The sequence below is a fragment of the Prosopis cineraria genome, unplaced genomic scaffold (assembly GCF_029017545.1).
Source record: "Prosopis cineraria cultivar Desert tree isolate PC_DT_omini unplaced genomic scaffold, ASM2901754v1 PC4, whole genome shotgun sequence".
Lineage (NCBI taxonomy): Eukaryota > Viridiplantae > Streptophyta > Magnoliopsida > Fabales > Fabaceae > Prosopis > Prosopis cineraria.
This window is the reverse complement of record NW_026555335.1, coordinates 35536716-35556104: the sequence shown is the minus strand read 5'-3', so window position 1 is coordinate 35556104 and position 19389 is coordinate 35536716. Positions and strand designations below refer to the sequence as shown.

Genomic DNA, 19389 nt, shown 5'->3' with positions numbered 1-19389 from the left:
GTTTTGAGGCTGTCCTTGTGCATTTAATGAGTAAGCCAGTCACTAGGAAATGAGCAATTTGACTCCATGGGCCAATAGCTCATTTAATGCGGTTTGAACCCATGGTTGGAAATCCCAGCCATGAAAGAACCCTAGGCATTTAGGCATTTTTCCTTGAAGAATTAGTTCCAAGAAATGATTAGAGGGTAAATAATGGGTTAAGGAAAGGTATCTTAATGATTTAGGGCTCCAAAAATATGTGAAATCATTGCCTCTACCAAACCCTAATAGAGAGCTTTTCATTCGCACCGCCGAACACTCTCTCTCTTGTTTTTTGTGTTTTATGTGGTGCATGGTATATAGGCACAAATCTAGCATCTAACCCATGTTGTTGGGCCTAATACAAGCTCAACACTTCATTTGGGGCTCCTACACTTTAGGTAATCAATCCTAGGCTCAATTTAAAATCAAATTATCAAATTTAATCATTTAATTTATGCAACATCCTGAAAATTAGCTTCCTAATTAATTAAGTTGATAAAAGATAAGTAGGCAAATTTAAGTAAATTAAAGTAGCATTGGGTTAGTGTATGATTAGAGAGGGTTAACAAACTTATTGAGTTGTGATGATAGCCTTTAAATCAAATATAGAGTAGAATTGGGCCACTTGGGCCCTTAATGGAGGGAAAAATGAAAATTTACCCTCTTTGTACCATCCGTTTTGGTGCAAGAGCATGTGAGACAAAAAGCAAAGGAGAAACAAAAGAATGCCAGGAGATTTGCATTTGGCTTTACTAGGGCATGACTTCTTGATTTGTCAATGAATGATATGAGCATTTAATCACTTATAGTAAGCTTCCCTTTCTCACCTCTCCCTCTTTAGCTAATTTTTGAGTTAGGGTTTGTTGTGAAAGAATGATTTTTGGACATATAGGGCATTGGGTCCAAATTTATTGGTTTAAATGGAACTACAAAGAGTTGTTCGAGATATTTAAACTAAAGTTTGAGAATTTAACGCTCTCTGTAACAGCCCTCTGGGTCACCCCGCCTCCCCGAGGTCTTTTCCCAACGCTGGACACTCTCCCCTTAGGCCCCACAACAGGGCGACCCCACCCCTTACGGTGAGCATCAGGAGACGAAGGCTGACAGGATTATTCAATTGACTCAATGGTACCAGGTTCAGCCTCAACTTTGTTATGTAGGAGAGGTTGGAGGATCGAACCTGGGGAGGCTCTCCGCAAGGGGAATAATCCTACACACTACTGCGGGGAAGCCTTCGTCTCCTGATGCTCACCGTAAGGGGTGGGGTCGCCCTGTTGTGGGGCCTGGGGGGAGAGAGTGTCCAGCGCCACAAAAGACCTCGGGTAGGCGGGGTGAGCGGAGGGCTGTTACACTCTCATTCATTAATCGATGAAAATTTACATTTATTATGTTGGTCGAAGATTTTGAAAGCTATTAATTATGATTAATGAGCTTAAAGAAGTTATTTAAGGCCAATGGGAGTTATTATGCCTAATAGTTATGCTTAAACCCAAGATTTGGGAGTTATAGGTGTTTAAAATATTTATGATGTTATTAATGATGATTAATATGATTAACTGTAGATTAATTATTTTGTGTACCATTCTAACTTGGAAATAACATTGAAAATGAGTTGTGTTTTAGGGGTAAGTATTTGACCTCTCAAATGTTTAAAATAAATAAGAAAGAAATCCAGTTTATGCATTTTCTTGTCAATTGATTGAAGAGTTTTGTAAATATATTTCTTTAATATGTGAAATCAAGTTTATAATTGCTAAATATGGAATATGTTTTTTTAAAAAAAAATGAATGCAAGCATGGAATTGAAATTGTTGATTGATGTGAGGTTGAGTAGAATGTAATTTAATGAGGTTATAGGTTAAAGAGCTTTGATTATCAGAATAACTTATAACAATGTAAAATTTATACGTGTTAATATTATTTTCTTGAATTGGAAGTTGATGATGATTATGATAGTGAAAGAGGATATGATAATGAAATTGAGATATGTGGCATGTAAATGCTTCGAGCATGATGTTATATTGATTTCATGTTATTTGAAATAATGAGCATGTCAAATTATGTTGTGAAATATGCTAAATTGAGTTTGAGTATATGGCATGAAATAGTGCCATGCTTTATGTGTGTGAGCATGTTTATTGTATGATCATGATTGAAGGGATTTTATCTATAAAGGGGAGTAGATATAAATCTAGGTGATATGATTGTCTTTTAGTAACCGAAGGTTAGCTTTTATCCCGCAATTTGTCGAGATACTTAAACCTAGCATGTCTCAACCTGTTCTTAAAGGAGACTAACTTAGCGACAATGACACCTTAAGAATTCGAGAATGAGAGAAATCATGGTCTGAGAGTGAGTGTAATGACCTTTGGCTAGGTTGTTTATCATAATTAGTGAGTTTGGGGTAATCCATTCATATGAGCATAGCTCTATTTGATTTAAGAGCTCACAGTTTCAATCGAAAGTATTAAGATATTATAAGGGAGGTGTTGATCATACATATCATTGGTATTTGTCATATGCTTGCTAAATTTGTGACAATGATAGCTTGTGATGGTACATGATAGCTTGAGCTATGATTAGATGCATATATGATGTTATTACATGTTATGTGCACATTTTGCCTGTTTTATAATCAATTGACTTGCAATTTATAGATTAGATATACCTTAATTACTAAGTGACTATATTTACTTCTCTTCTTAACATTTTACAAGGATTAGCTCAAGACAAGATAAGGGAAAGCACCAGAAGCATAATATTATGGTTCCTATTGTAGGCTTTATGTGTAATTAAGATTTGACATTACCAACTAAGATTATATATTTTAATTCATACATTTACTTGCACCATTTACTTGTTAAATCGATAAATTGTATTTTGGGCCCTAATATTATGTGACGTGAATGAGTCATTTGTTTAAGGCCAAAATATTGGTGTAAGTATAATAGTAGATATGTGTAAGATTGTAAATGCATGTGATTGGTACATTCATAGATTTATGGAAAATATCTCCCCTTAATATTTCTGAGATCAAGGGGTTGAGAAAATGAGTTACAAGAGTGACATGATTGTTTTGGTATGTTGCAGAAGTTGTCTTGAGTTTAAAAAGTATGATCTAGATATAGATTTAAGTTTTTGGCAAGTTGGTTAGGTTTTAGGCACCCTTATTGTTATCAAATGTGAATAAGTGATTTCTTTGTGTTTGAATGTCTAACTTTTTAATGTGAATTAATTTGTAGCTAAACATGTACTATTAACTAGTTCAAAGAATGAGTTTTCTGTGGACACCTAAATCATTTCATTTAAATGTTAGATAGAAATGTGAGGCATGTCAAAAGTTTAGCCCTTGTGTTGTTAAATGACAGCATTAACAACATAATACAATCATAATCTGTGCAATGCACCATGGTGCATGGTAATGAGAGGACAAGTTGTGATGCATTCCCCTATTCTATTTCTTCTTGGTATTTTTAACCTATTTTCAAGTATTTAAGTATCAATTGATATTCCATACTTTCAAAAATGCATATAATTTGATATATATTAGTTTTACTTGGCTTTATGTTTTTTTATTTATAGAAAACTTGGGATCCAATCTTTATATCTTTTATGGTTTTAGAGATTAAAAATTGGAAAGAAAGATGAATAATTGACTTGGTCTGATTGAATTTTCTCTTATACTATGGTTTTTTTTATTTTAACTATAGTCAATTTGTTTTCAAATGAGTTATGATAATCTCTTTGAGTTAGTCTTATAATTATAATGGTGATTTTGGTTAAGTGTTGAAGGAAAAAGTGCGAGCTTACAATTTAACCCTAATCAACCTCAATTAGCATGATCCTCAAATTGATTTTGAAAAATAAAAATTAGGATGTTACAAGGAATAGTTAGGATTTTTTTTTTAATGCAATGTTTTCCTTCAATAATTGAAAATAATGCAATATTGACTCTGCTGTTAACAAAAACTAATTTTAACCGTTAGTTAACCAAAAATTACAAAAAAACTAAGAAAATTATTATTGATTAAATCTCTTCATTTAAAAATATAAAGTTTTTTTTAATTAAATCTCATATCAAATAAATTAGTTAATTGTCTTCAAACTAACACTATTTTTCATATTTATTCATATTTAATAGTGTTTTACTTTAGAGTAAATATTAAGTGATTTATTTATTATGAATAAATTTAAAAAAAAACATAATAGTTACATCTTGAAACATTAAAAATGCCTTACATTTTTGAATTAAGGAAATATATTTATTTTAATAATATTTTATTAAAAAATTACTATTTCATTAAATAAAAATTTAAATATTATTATTTACAAAATTTCACGAAACAATTTACAAGTTAACTTTTGAAATTTATAAATTCTCCAAAAATTACAACTTAACTAATATATTTGTGATTTAACAGTGAATATGTTTTCATATTAATTGTAAATTTTTGAAGGACTTACAAATTTGGGTTGAAAATTTATAATATTATACTATTTTAATTTACAACAAAGCTAGCATGATAACACATTTTCATTTATAAATTTCAAATACACTAGTTAAGTTGTTGAATTTTTTAAAAAATATTTATAAATAAAAATATTTAAATTATTCAATATTAAAGTTTTAATATTTAAGGATATATTATTCAAACAAGTTGTAAGCTAAGAGTGGGGTCGGGGCAAAATATGTTGGCGTGGAAAGATCCTTGGACTACTAGCGTGTTTGATTACAAAGCTATCAAAAGGGACGACATCAACATTCATAAAAACTCTATAAGGGGTCCGACCTCATTTGTGTCCCATGCCATGACCACTGAAACGATTTCTTGTACTGAGAATATCTTGATTCCTCGTAATGTTCTATCTGATACTTTTATTTGGAGTATTGTTAAGAATGGGCGTTATACCTCAAAGTTAGGATACGCATTGATCTATCCAAGAGACCCCATTGTGAGTGCCGTTGATGTGACAACCTCGAGTCCTCTCTCTTGTGAAATTTAGAATTGTATTTGGAAGCTCAAGATTTTTCCCAAAGTCAAGCGTTTCATGTGGATGGCTTTTCATAGGGTCCCAGCAACTAAGGAGGCTATTCATGCCCACAACTGCTCTCTAGAACTGACATGTCCCATTTATAAATATGCCCTTCGACATTTGTTGCTCCCTTGCTATTAGGTAAAAAAGGCTTGGTTTGGCTACCTGAAACACCCAACTTTATTGACTAACAACTTAACTAAATATCATGATAATAAAAAAAATTAAATTAAAAAAATAATTACTATAGTATAAATATTTAAAATTAATTCTTAAATTTATTTTATAAAGATGATCACAATAAAAAGAGTTAATATATATTTTATGAAACTATCATGGTTACCAAAATTTCATCTACTAAATAGATATTTAAAATTTAACCTTGGTAAAAATAATTAAATTTGTTAAAAAAGTTATAAAGGTTATAAAAGTTTTCACTTACTATTTAAAATCATAAATAACACCTTACCATTATGGATAGAAAATAGCTTAAAATAAATAAGTATTATATTCAATAAAAATTTAGGCTTATTAAAGCCTAACGACATTCATGCATGTCACATCTCACAATAAATATTCAAATATTTATTTCAATAAATGTCTTGACACTTAAAATTTTATATTTAAAATATTTACTCCAAATAAATTTATTAAGCAACTTCTATGACTTTAGACCTCAACTAACAACACCCTTTCCAGTCATTAATAAATAATAAATAATTTCAAAACTCAACTTAAATGACAAATGAGTCCTATATTGGCAATTGATTGTTCTACAAACTAAAATGGAACTTAAAACTTACTCAACCTAAGCCCCAAGCTCCCAGATGCTTCCCCTTTGCTTCGTCAAGCTTACCTAAAATGTTGAAGAGAGGGGAGAGTACTAAGTTTTAGTAATCCAAAATTTAATCATATATGCACAAACTACAACCACATAATTATACAACAATTATATAAATGTTCATGAGAATCATTCAGTAATGGCATAAAAAATTTCATAAGACATAACTCATAATATGCTAATATGCAATACCAATAATCTCCCTTATTACTCCATCTATTCTTATTTCGTTGACTGGAACCATAGGCTTGCATATGGTCTGACCCACATGTTAGACTGACCTTGCTTTTCCAGTGCTCAAGATATACCCAGCTAGAGGCACAGAGCCTAAGCCCAGACTATAGCTTCCTTCCTTAAAGACCCCAATAGGAGGTGTCACTATTCCATATTCACCTTTTACAAACCTAGCAGGTAAGTATTGAGGAGCGAGGCTTTGAAAGAGGCTAGCTATTGTGTGCATAGTGGAGGCAAACCATGTGGTCACACATTCATAGACACATCAACATCATCATCTCCTCATCAATCTATCCCCAATGCATGCCTCACATGTACAACATTTACATCGCATATAAGCATGCTTAAAAGAAATGAACTATTTTTAAGTAACATACAATTTCCATCAAATAAACATCATTAATTTGCACTCACAAGGATGCTTAAAAAGAAACACCAATAATAATAATATATAACCAAGCTGCAAGCATACTTGACAGGATTCAAGTAATATATGAATTTCTCACAATTAAATTTATGATTATACGTATTTGTTATTAAATATAGAGTTTGTACACATATGAAAAGACCCCAAGTTACCTGTTCTTCTAAGTTTACAAGTAGTCACATAGCAAGTCCAAATAAGAGCTATTAGTTAGAGTCTACAAGAATTACACACATATAATAATATTAAGTTATAATTCAATGCTGTTAAAACTAACCCAAAGCTCCTATAAAGTTATTCTAAATTTACTCTAGGATCTTAAAGTTATTTTAGAGAATCCAAAATTCTCTTGTAAATCTATGTTCTTTTTATATAAACCTAGCTTCTCAATGTCTATGACTCTAGTGGATTGTCCTTTTTTTTTCAATAGTCAAAATTATTTACTTAAAGCCTCTATACATTTGGAATATTTTTTTAAGCCCTAAACCTTAATCTAAGAGTCCTTTGATCCAATAGAAAATTTATATCTAGATGTTGAATGTCCCAAAAATCTTGAAATAGATGAAGCTATATTATTAGAGTAATCTTCTATTAACAAAAAAACTCAAAAATTCTAAATAGATTACTTTCTTAGATTTTTCAACCTTAAAAATCTATAAACTAATGAGATAGACAGATAAAATAAAAATTTTAAAATACTTATTCAGTTTTAAAAAGTCATAAATTACCTTAAAATATGTTTTTAGCATCCATAATCCAAAATTCGCCTCTGCTCTACGATGCTAGCATTCTCTCTCTCTCTCTCATTTGCTCCCTGTGTGTGCTGTGCCTGACAAATTGTGGCTATGTGTGTTTAGGTGATGAGAGCTAGGAAAACGGGTTAAGTTTGCGGGCTAACCCGTTTAACCTGTACAATTTAATGAATTGGGTTAAAGAAATTGATCCATTTTTTAAAACAAGTTAGGTTAGCCCAACCCGTAAAAATAGCAGGCTAAAACGGGCTGGCCCGCGGGCTAGCATATTTTTAAAAAATAATTTTTTATTTTTTAATTATATTATATCTTTTTATAAATCTAAAATAATGATAATATTTTTTAAATATATAATTTATGACTTTCAAATATGTTCTTTACATTTGAAATATAGTGTAAATCTTTTTTACAATTTGTAAATAAAATTTTTGTTATAGTTTGTGAAGATGATTTATTAATTTTTATAGAAATGTTTTGAATACATATTATTTATTAATTTCATAAGATCTATTGATCGAAATTATAGATATGAATTCACTAAGAAAAATAATATGAATTTATATTCAAATTTTTTTCTTAATGACAAAGATAGCACACCTAGGTGAGAAAATAATTGATAGTAAAATCTAGCAAAATGAATTTTCTTAGTTGAATTCTATGTTTATTTTATTTATTTACAAGTTTTTTAATTGTTAATTTGCTTTAAAATATGAAATAAATATATATGCTTATATTATATAAATTTTAAATTATTAAAAAAAATTTTGATAATTTTTTGTGAACCGGCCCGTGAGTTGGCTAGCCCGCTAGAAAATGGATTGGCTTGAATTTTTTAACTCATTTTATCTGATAGGCTGATCCAACCCAACCTGCAAAAATATCAAGTTGGCCCATAACTCATTTGGCTAGTATTAAGTGATGGGGTGCTTAGGTGTAATAATGAATGGTATGATCTATGGGTTGTGGCTCACGCCCAATTCCTCCTCCTTCTACCTTTTTTTGTTTACTTTTATATAATACATATTATGTTATAAATAAATACATATACACGCGTAAATGTTTGTGTATATATTCATGGATTTGCTTTTAATCATTTGTTGTTTCTCTTATATTTATATATATATATATATATAACAATTTAATTTTATTATTATTATTTTGTTTAGAATTAAATTCTTATGATTTATTTTATTTTGCATAAATTCTTTATTTTAAATTAATTAACTTATTTCTAAATTCTAACCCTCTAATAATAACTAATTTTATACACTTCAAAATTTGTTATGCCTCACAATTGCTTATAATTAATTCATTATTTAGTAAATAAAATTCAGGATGTTACAATATCTACTTTCCATCACCATTGATTTTGAAGCTTACTTCTTTTAAGAGTGGAGATCTTTCTTTTTTGTTAGACAATAGCCCTCTGGATGATTTTGTTAAGGCTTACATTGCCTGCTTATGCTGGACTATTCGAAAAACCAGGTCTGCCAAGGTTTTCTTGGCTGTTGAGATTACCATGTCCTTGTTACTGGCTTAACAAATGCTACTATAAATGAATTCTAGCGAATCCTAATTCACTTATTACTAAGCTGCAGGTACAATGGAAACCACCCCTATAGGTAAATTCAAATTTAATTGTGATAGTGCATACTCTATTATCTCAAAAAGGGCTATGATAGGAATTTTATGGCCTGCCCACAGGGAAAACTTTTTTAAGAGTTGGCAAGAACTTGTTGCTGCCTCTTCTAGCTTTATGATGGAATTTATTGCACTTAAGAAAGTTGTCCGAATTGCTGTAAATTGTCATATCATTGAGGCTGTCTTTGAATTAGATTGCTTAGAGCTGTACGGTGTGGTTTCTCTCTCGATCTCTTTCATTGTCATTGGTCTCATTACAGCCCACTTGAGGATTTCTTTGCCACTATCCATTTGTACTTAGCTTTTCCTTTTTCCTTTGTCAAAAGAGAAGAAGACTCTGTTGCTGATCAGTTGGCAGCATCTTCACTAAAAGGAGTGGAACCTTTAGGCCATATTTGATAATATTAAATTTATTAGGCCATATTTGATAACATTTGATAAGGTGAAAATGAAATTAAAGATGAAATTTTAATTTAAACATGATTGGTATGCAAGAGTTGTAATTCTTAAGAATTCTAATTCCACCAAAAATGCTAGAATCCAATTCCATCATATTGACTATAAAATTGCTTCAATTCCTTTGAATTCAATTTGAAGACCTTATCATCCTCATCTTTTTTGTTCATTTATAATAAGATAGGTCTTTTTAATTTAAAAAAAGGACAATTTAGTCTTTTCCTATTTTAAGTACATATATAAATTAATATTATATTAAAATTCTATCTTCATACCAAATACACTTTTAAAACTTAATTTTATTCCGATTCCGATTCCGATTCCAATTCTGATTTCATTAAAAACTCTTTCATCATATCAAACGTATGAGTTCTTTGCCTTCACTCCTTCTTTCAGATATCTTAGCTCATGACTCAGGTGGCGCAGCTCGTGGTTTTATGCAACCAATGATTTCCAGAGATTGAGAAGGAATAGTCTGACTTAATGCTATTTCCGTTAATTTTTACTTATACTTTTTGCCTTATTGGCTTATGGCTTGTTTTTTTCCGTGTTCCTTTGTATTAAGCTTTAGCTCTCTCTTGGAATATATTTTCCTTTCTAGTAAATAAAAAAAAGTTGTAAGCGTGTTATTTTTTTAGCTATTCACCGATGTTATCAATAATGATGATTGGATAATCAACCTTTTAATCTTCCACATGAAAAAGAAACAACATTTGTTTTTTGATATTTATTTAGAGTTTAATGAACTTGGTTTTAATTTTTTTATAGGATACTCATTAATAATTTTTTTGTTATTTTTTGTATTTTTGAATATATTTTTTTGGTAAGTTCTTGGTCAACTAATAACAGTATGAACAATATTATATCATTTTTAATTATTAGAGGGGAACATACATACTAGTTGCACCACAAATTTTAAAACCTCATACGCTTAGGGTTTTCTGGTTTTAAAAATAAAAAAAAAATCTGAATAAATATTTTAAATTTAATTACTTTCAAAACTATTCACATCTATTATTTTTAAAAATAAAAAAATGAAAATATCTTAAAGTTCTTATCATTTTATTTTTTAAAATATACTACATTTACTATTGAAAAATATAGCTAGTTTGACTAATTTTTATTATAGATTACTACCATCTATTGTTGGCAAAAATCATTATCATTCTATTTTTTTAATTTTAATTATTTTTAGATTAACACAACTAAACTTATTTTTATTTTATTTTAAAAATAATTCTGAATATTATATTATAAAATAATTTTTAAAAACAAAAAATTGTTGGTAGGAAAATTTAAATTTGATTTTAGATTTTACCCACTTAATTCCGCGAATTTCGCTGGTGCATCCTAATTCTTGGTAAAAAGTTGAAGTCAAGAGAACAGAGTTAGCGAGTGCGCGTGTGGAGGCAACTCAACTCCACATTCAAAGAGAAGTGGGAGTCTGAATTCTGAAATCAGATTATGTGATCACGATTCACGAATTCATGGTTTCAGACTCATTCCTCCAAAATTCATTCAATTTGAACTCTTATTTCTCCTCTTCCCTTTCTTCTACTTTCTTTGTATTTTAATTTAATGGCGGATCGCTCTGACGATTCGCCTCTAATCCCTCCAACGCCTATCACTGACCCTTGCGAGATCGACCTAGAAGCAGGTCCCAGTGAACAAATTCAATGCCGGATTTGTCTCGAGACTGATGGTAATTTTACTTTTATATCCAATTCCGGGTTAGGGCAAATGGCATTTCAATTCTCATTTGGTGATTGCGATGAGAAGTAAAGGTGGAGTAATTCAGAATTACTTGCGTTTAATTGATTCTTTTTTGAAATTCAATGCCTTTTTTTCACACTGCGAGGTTCGTTTGGCTGCAATTGTGCCTGCATAACTATATTGTCCTATACTTGTTCTAAATATTCTTAGTGGGAGGCCACGAAACTTTATCCCCATGTTGGGTTCAGTTTCTAAAGTATGTTTAAGGCAAGTATGTAATCTACTCATTGCCAGGGAACCTGTGTGATTTGTAATGATCTTCAAGAATGTTTTTGTTGTGGATACCTTAATTTTCATGGCACTGCGTGCGGGAATATTGTTAATATTTATGGGGAATATTGAGGTTATATATTAATCTGCTGGAGATACTTGCAAGTTTCGTTCTGAGCACATATTCTGGTTTTAGGATGTATGATTATCAATTGTTAACTATTTTTCAGGTAGGGACTTCATAGCGCCTTGCAAGTGCAAAGGAACATCAAAATATGTACATCGAGAATGTTTGGATCATTGGCGAGCTGTTAAGGTAAGGATGTTGTCTCCAATGTTGTAATTAGGATAATTAGAGTATATTATACTTATATTAAAGCCATGGCTGAACATCACGTGCCAGTGATCTTAGTGTCGCTACTGTTTGATGAAGTGATGATTGCCAGACAGTAGATAGGGCAACGGCTGTATTTGTAACACTGACCATGTTTAGGTCTGAAACTGTCCTTTTGCAATCAATCAATTAAAGGAATCGGTTACTACTCTTGTCCTGTTTATAGGACAGAGAGAGAAGATTAATTTTAGTTCTATTTATAGGATACAACAACAACAACAACAACAAGCCTTTATCCCACTAGGTGGGGTCGGCTACATGGATTGCAAGACGTCATTGTGCTCTATCATTTATTAAGCTTTTAGAAATATTATTAATTAAGAGATCACGTTCAACAACTTCCAAGAGTGTTCTCTTAGGCCTTCCTCTACCTCTCTTAATCGGACTCAAAGTTATATGTTCCACTCTTCTCACTGGTGCCTCCCTTGGTCTTCTTTGTACATGCCCAAACCATCTCAACCGATTTTCTACCATTTTTTCCTCAATAGGTGCCACCCTCACTTTTTCACGTATGTGCTCATTTCGAATTTTATCTTTACGTGTATGTCCGCACATCCATCGTAACATTCTCATCTCTGCTACTCCAACTTTATGCTCTTGCTGTCCCGTTAGAGCCCAGCATTCACTACTATATAACATTGCCGGTCTGATAGCAGTACGATAAAACTTTCCTTTAAGTTTATTAGGCACCTTACGGTTACAAATAACTCCTTTAGCTTTTCTCCAATTAAACCACCCAGCTTGAATTCTATGTGAAATATCTCCACTGATTTCGCCATCATTTTGAATAATGGCTCCCAAATATCTAAACTTTTCCACTTGAGGTATAATTTGATCTCCCAATTTCACTTCCAAATTATTTTCGAATAGTCCTTTACCAAATTTACAATATAAATATTCCGTCTTACTTCTACTCAGACGAAAACCTTTCGACTCCAATGTCCTCCTCCATAACTCAAGTTTGCAATTAACCTCTTCTCTTGTCTCTGCTATAAGAACTATATCATCCGCGAAGAGCATACATTTCGGGATTTCCTCTTGAATATGTTCCGTCAAAACATTTAAAATCAAGTTGAACAAATAAGGATTCAGAGATGATCCCTGATGTAGTCCAATCTTTATAGGAAAATCCTTTGTTTGACCACTAGGCGTTCTTATACTAGTTTTTACCCCCTCATACATATCTTGTATGGCTTTAATATAAGCAATTCGTACTCCCTTTTTTTCCAACGCTTTCTAAAGCACTTCTCTTGGTATACGGTCATAAGCTTTTTCCAAATCAATAAAAACCATGTGTAGATATTTATCTTTACAACGATACTTTTCCATTAATCCCCTTAGTAGATAAATCGCCTCTGTAGTTGATCTACCTGGCATAAAACCAAATTGATTCTCAGAAATACTTGTCTCCAATCTCAACCTGTGCTCAATTATTTTCTCCCACAATTTCATTGTGTGGCTCATGAGTTTAATTCCTCTATAGTTAGTACAATTCTGAATATCTCCTTTATTTTTATAAATAGGAATTAATGTACTTCTCCTCCACTCATCAGGCATTTTCTTGGACCGTAAAATCACATTAAATAACTTAGTTAACCATCTCACCCCTTCTTCACCTAAACATTTCCACGCTTCGATAGATATACAATCAGGTCCGTTAGCTCTACCATTTGCCATTTTCTTAAGAGCTTCCTTTACCTCCTTATCACGTATTTTTCGATAGAATGACAAATTTTGTTCTCCTTCACCAGTTACTAAATCCTCCAAGTTACTAGATGAATCCTCTCCATCATTGAAAAGTTTAGAAAAATAAGTCTCCCATCTATTTTTAATTTCATCATCTGTATTCCCTCTTCATCCTTAATACACCTTACCTGTTCTAGATCTCTTGATTTTCTTTCCCTACTCTTGGCAATCTTATAAATATTTTGCTCTCCTTCCTTCGTCTCAAGGTTCTTATAAAATTCTTCAAAAGCTTTGGAATGAGCTTCACCCACAGCTCTCTTAGTTTCCTTCTTAGCCATACGGTACCTCTCCCAATTTTCTTCATTGTTACACAAATGTATGGCTTTAAAACAGTTCTTCTTATACTTGATTTTGTCCTGTACACTATTATTCCACCACCAAGACTCCTTATCTCTCGGACCAGAACCTTTCGATTCTCCCAAAACTACTTTTGCAACCTCCCGTATCTTTTTAGCCATATCCTCCCATATGATGTTAGCACTTCCCTGAGAATCCCAAATTCCTTTATCCAAAAGATTTCGCTTGAAAATATCTTGCTTCTCACCTTTTAATTGCCACCACCTAATCCTTGGTGTTACTACTTGTCGACGTTTTTGGATTTTACTCATAATACACACATCAAAGACTAGGACCCTATGTTGTGTCGTTACAGCATCTCCAGGGATCACCTTACAATTTTTACAAAGTTTTCTATCTGTGTTCCTAACCAAAAGAAAATCAATCTGCGACCTTGAGGTTCCACTTTTGTAAGTGATGAGATGCTCATCTCTCTTCTTGAAACAAGTGTTGGCAATCTTAAAATCATACGCCAATGAGAAATCAAGAAGAGTTTGCCCTTCATTGTTTAGCTCTCCAAAACCAAAACCACCATGCACCCTCGCATACTGACCAGCTTCCCTCCCGACATGCCCATTAAAGTCTCCTCCAATAAAAATCTTTTCACTCTATGGTATGTGTCGAATCAACCCCTCCAGATCCTCCCAAAATAATTCCTTAAGACTGGCTTCTGTCCCGACTTGCGGCGCATAAGCGCTAACAATATTAACAGTCTCACGTCCAATTATCATTTTTATAGAAATAATTCTGTCTCCAATTCTGCTAACTTCTACAACGTTCTTCTCCCACTCCTTATCTATAATGATGCCTACTCCATTGCGTGCACTTACTTTTCCTGTATACCAAAGTTTGAAACCTTGAATATCCTTAGCTCCTTCTCCACGCCATTTTGTTTCTTGCAAGCAAAGGATATTGATTTTCCTTTGAATCATAACCCCTACAACCTCTACAGATTTACAATTTAATGTCCCAACATTCCAAATACCAAATCTAATTTTGCTCTTATGGACTAACTTCTTTAGCCGCGTGCGTCCAGAATGATGCGGTAGCCCTTGCTCATTTAACACTACATCCGGGCGCCGATGCAGCGGCTCTAACTCACTTATCACTGTACTCGAGCCATGCAGCGCGTTACTTACGGGCAACGACCTAGCATTAACATTATAACGTCTATTGTCCATGTTCATGATAGATTCAACAAATTTTTACATTGGCTGTTGATGGCCTAACACAACCCTCCTCCTTTACCCGAGCTTGGGACCGGCTATAAACATAGTTCTATTTATAGGATACTTCACTATTTTCTATATTCATCTTTAATTTTTTGCCCTTATTATATATTTGGAAAAATTATTAAAAGTAGTTCCTTTTGTCCTTGTTAGGGAGGTAGAGGTGGAAACTTATTAGATTTTAAGACAAAGTAATAAGATTTAAGGTTTTCCTTGATTATAGTAAAATATACTGGAAGTGACTTATAAATAGGACCACAAAAAGTACATTCTCAGTTGTCAATGATAAAATTTCTGTCGTTTATTGAAAAGAAAAAGTCATTTCCTTTTGGTGATCACACTAACTCCTTTGTGTAAAATAATCTTATATTTGATTGTATCATAAAATAAATGATTCAATAAATAACCCTCACAATCTATTAGTAACTCCATGTTACTAGAAAATCAGTTCTTATGCACGTGCATATAACTTGATAGCAACATATTGTGTCTCTTAACAAATTACACTGTTCTCATGAGCTTGACTTTATTGTGAGAAATATATTCTCTTGTTGTTATAAATAAAACATTAACACACATTTGTCATTGAAAGTATCATTTCTGAATCAGAAGACTTGTGTTCAAATTGAACGCATAATTAAAGACACTAGAAAGCTGAGACATATATTCTACATGGATTCGCACTACCTGGCAACAAGCATGTGTTAAGATAACATGTAGCAAAAGTTCAAACACACACGCAAGCGTGCGCATGTGCACTCTCTTAAGGAAATGCATTACATTCAGCTGTGATTGCATTACCATTGCAATTGAAAGCCTTCTTTCAACACAATCTTGCAAAATGAGAAGTACCACCATTTTTGCTAGTTTTCTGGTCACATCCTTTGCTTCAATTTTTTCTCCTTTCTTGGCAAAATGCATTTATAGAAGCTTGGTTACAATTAGCCTTTTTGTTATTCAAATTTAAATTTTTGTAAAAGAAGTTTTGGCACGTTAAGTGACAAAAAATCATGATTATTAATATATGACAGTCAGTAAGGAGTGATCACCAAAAAATTAATGTTGTTTTTCAATTAACGAAGGTCTTTAAGCACTGAAAGTTCCTCCGCAGAAATAAGTATATTATTAAATAATGTCATGTCATATATAAGCTTATATCTGTGCATGAGCAGAGTGAGCAAAATTTGAGGGAATAGTTTGTGTTTTATTTTATTTTATTTTATTTTTTGAATAGGACTTTTTTCAGACCTATATACTTTTTTATATGTTCCTTTGGCTATTTACCAAGCTCTATTTCATTTGTCCTTGCAATACTATTGACATTGGTTCTGTAACATCCATATTGGATAAAGCGTTACTATGAAACTTATCATGGTTGTGTAGCGATCTACCTATCTCTGGATGAATTTTTTACTTTACCTAATGCTAGAAGGAATCTGGGAATGTCAACAAACTTTCCTGCGCTGTACTAAGAGTTGCACTTTACAGTGCTTTATGCTGTACTAAGAGTTGCACTTTACAGTGCTTTCTGTATTCTTTACATAATGAATATGAATATCTTGATAAATTCTTGCAGGAAGGATTTGCATTTGCTCATTGCACGACGTGCAAGGCTCCTTATTATTTGCGTGTTCATGTTGCTGCTGATAGGAAATGGCGAACCTTGAAATTTCGGTTCTTTGTCACTAGAGACATTTTGTTCATATTTCTGACTGTCCAGCTTGTAGGTTTATTTTTTCCATTGTCTGAATGATTTGGATGCTTATATATTTTTTTCTACATATAAATAAATTTTGACTTAACACCCTATTTCCTTTGCTTTTAGGTCATTGCTTCACTGGCTTATTTGGTTTATCTAATGGATGGTTACCAGCAATACTGGCTTCGTCATATTTGGGGTTTTGATAGTGAGCTTAGCTTTTACTACATATGCGGTAAGCTGTTAAGAGCTTAGGCAGTATTCTTCATTATGCTTCTTTCAATTTCTTTTGGCAATCTGTAGGCTTTTTGTTTTTGGTGAGTTTGCAAATTGCTTTGTTCATCTATAAAAAGATGCTGATTTTGGTTTTGGTTTCATGTTGATACTGTCAAATGCAGGGGCTTTATTGTTTTTTGCTTTGCTTGGCCTGTCTGGCTGCTTCATTACTTGTTATGATCGAAGAGTTCGCAATGATTTAGCTCAGCCTTGCCGGGAATTATGTCTTTGTTGTTGTCAACCAGGGTAGTAACTCTACTTTGATATATTGAATCTTTAACATGGAGGGTTTCTATTTTCTAAGTCTACTCTTAAGATCTACTTGAGGCATATTGATAATGAATTATTACTCTGAATTTCTGACATCTATATTACGCTGTGAATTTTGAGAATTAATTTGCTATTTTAACCATTATTCTCATTGAGGAAGTCAAATTGAAAAATTTAGCCTTCTAGGTATACATCTTTGCATGTGCGACTTTTTTGAAGTGTATCAATGTATTGTGTGAGAATAGGTAGACTGACATTCCTTTTTGCGGTTTATGCCACTGTTGTAGGGTCTGTGCAGACTGTCATTTGCCAGGAACTCTCTGCATGTGGACTGATTGCACCACTTGCTTTGAGAGTTGTGGAACCATGGCTACTGAATGTGGTGGATGCCTTGGAGGTGCTGGGGAAGCAGGACTACCTCTACTGTTTATAATGGCTCTGATTGTTCTGGGACTTTTTACTGTAATTGGGATATTTTACAGTGTATTGGTGGCTACCATGGTAGGACAGCGAATTTGGCAGCGACATTACCACATACTTGCAAAAAGAATGCTAACAAAGGTACATCCAGTTCACCTTCTTGGCTTTTGTCCATTTGGTGCGGTGCGATGAAGCATAAACTATGGGTGCACCACAGCACCTAAGTCCACCTAAGCATTTGACTTATCTGGAGGTTTTTCTCATACAGCTATCCATGTTCCCCCCCCCCCTTTTTGGCTAATAGCCGTTGCTGGTTTGATTATAAGAATTTCCTTGAAATTTCTATGGTAAATTATGATAAGAAACCCCTTTTTATTTATTTTGCATTTCACCACGAGACAATTTCTTACCACCTTACTAGAGCAGACTTTTATTAGAGGAATGATGATAGCAAATCCCCTCTAGGATTTTTGTCTCCCTTTGTTCTACTGACTGGACTTTCAAGCATGAAATCATGTTTTACCTTTTGGAATGGTATATGGTATTAGATATTAAAGTATACCATGGAATAGCATGCGTTGTTTTATGCTGTGCCTGTTTTACTTTAAAATGATCTCGCCCGATATGAAGCAACGAGGGCCACTTTTTGCCTTCATTTTTCAATGTTCGTGTAAAACTGACACTCGAACAATTTAATGTTTGGTACATGAAAAAATATTTTCGTTTCCTTTCTAGAAAATATTTTTCTACCTACCAAACATTGCATAAGATTTGTTATCCTTCATACTGATATTCCCATGTCCTGGCTCAACTGCATGTGTTGTGTGTACTGAAGCGGGTCTCAAATAGGTTGACTTCATCTTGTATTATGTAATAAGCAAAAAAATAGTAGTTAGTTAAAAGAGATTAACAGGTAGTTAGGGATTATGTTCTATAAAAGGGCACAAGATGGGTTATTATAAGCAGCTTTTGGAGTGATAGATCTGAATCTCTCTCTGTTTCTCTCTTCCTTGATTATGAAAATATATTCTTGTCATGATAGGAGTACGTTGTTGAGGACGTTGATGGGGAAATGACGGGATCTGATTGGTGCCCACCACCTCTGCCCCCTGAGCACGTTCAGCAGCTAAAAACACTCGGCCTCTTATGAATTGTCCTCTATTCGCTGACGAGAGTTACTTAAATATATGCAGAGACGTGTTTGGCCCCAGGTTTTGATTGGCCATTCCTTTTTACACAGATATGCCACTTATTGATAAGGTTGACATAGCAATTTGGTTAAATTTGTACAATTATACTTATGTATGAAATTTATAAAATCGTGTTTCGCCTGTTTATGTGATGTGAAGAACGGAAAAGGATAAAACTTCGAGCATCCCATTACACGTAGTTTTATTCTCATTGTAATTCTAACCTGTGTTCTCGTTTTGATGTTCGTCTGCCAGTTTTTGAAGGTCTGATAATTAAGTTACTAGATTTAGTTCTGTTGATGGTTTTAACTAGTATTTATTAATATGGATTATGGGGGAAAAAAAACCTTATCAAATGTTTTTATAGGATTAGTGTGGCTTTAGTTCAGATTTTCGTCAATAAGAGCAGAAGAACTGCTTTTCTTTCTCTGTATTTTTTTTCG

At 32.7% G+C, this 19389-nt stretch overlaps 1 protein-coding gene across 1 annotated transcript; it reads left to right on the top strand.

Moving 5' to 3' along the window:
• Nucleotides 1–10767: 10767 nt before the first annotated feature.
• LOC129308750 (uncharacterized) lies at nucleotides 10768–19163 on the top strand. Its single transcript, XM_054950093.1, has 7 exons — nucleotides 10768–11105; nucleotides 11617–11702; nucleotides 16668–16814; nucleotides 16917–17025; nucleotides 17189–17312; nucleotides 17624–17897; nucleotides 18799–19163. The coding sequence occupies exons 1-7, from the start codon at nucleotides 10982–10984 to the stop codon at nucleotides 18904–18906; spliced, it is 972 nt and encodes a 323-aa protein (XP_054806068.1). The 5' UTR covers nucleotides 10768–10981; the 3' UTR covers nucleotides 18907–19163.
• The last annotated feature ends 226 nt before the right edge of the window (nucleotides 19164–19389 follow it).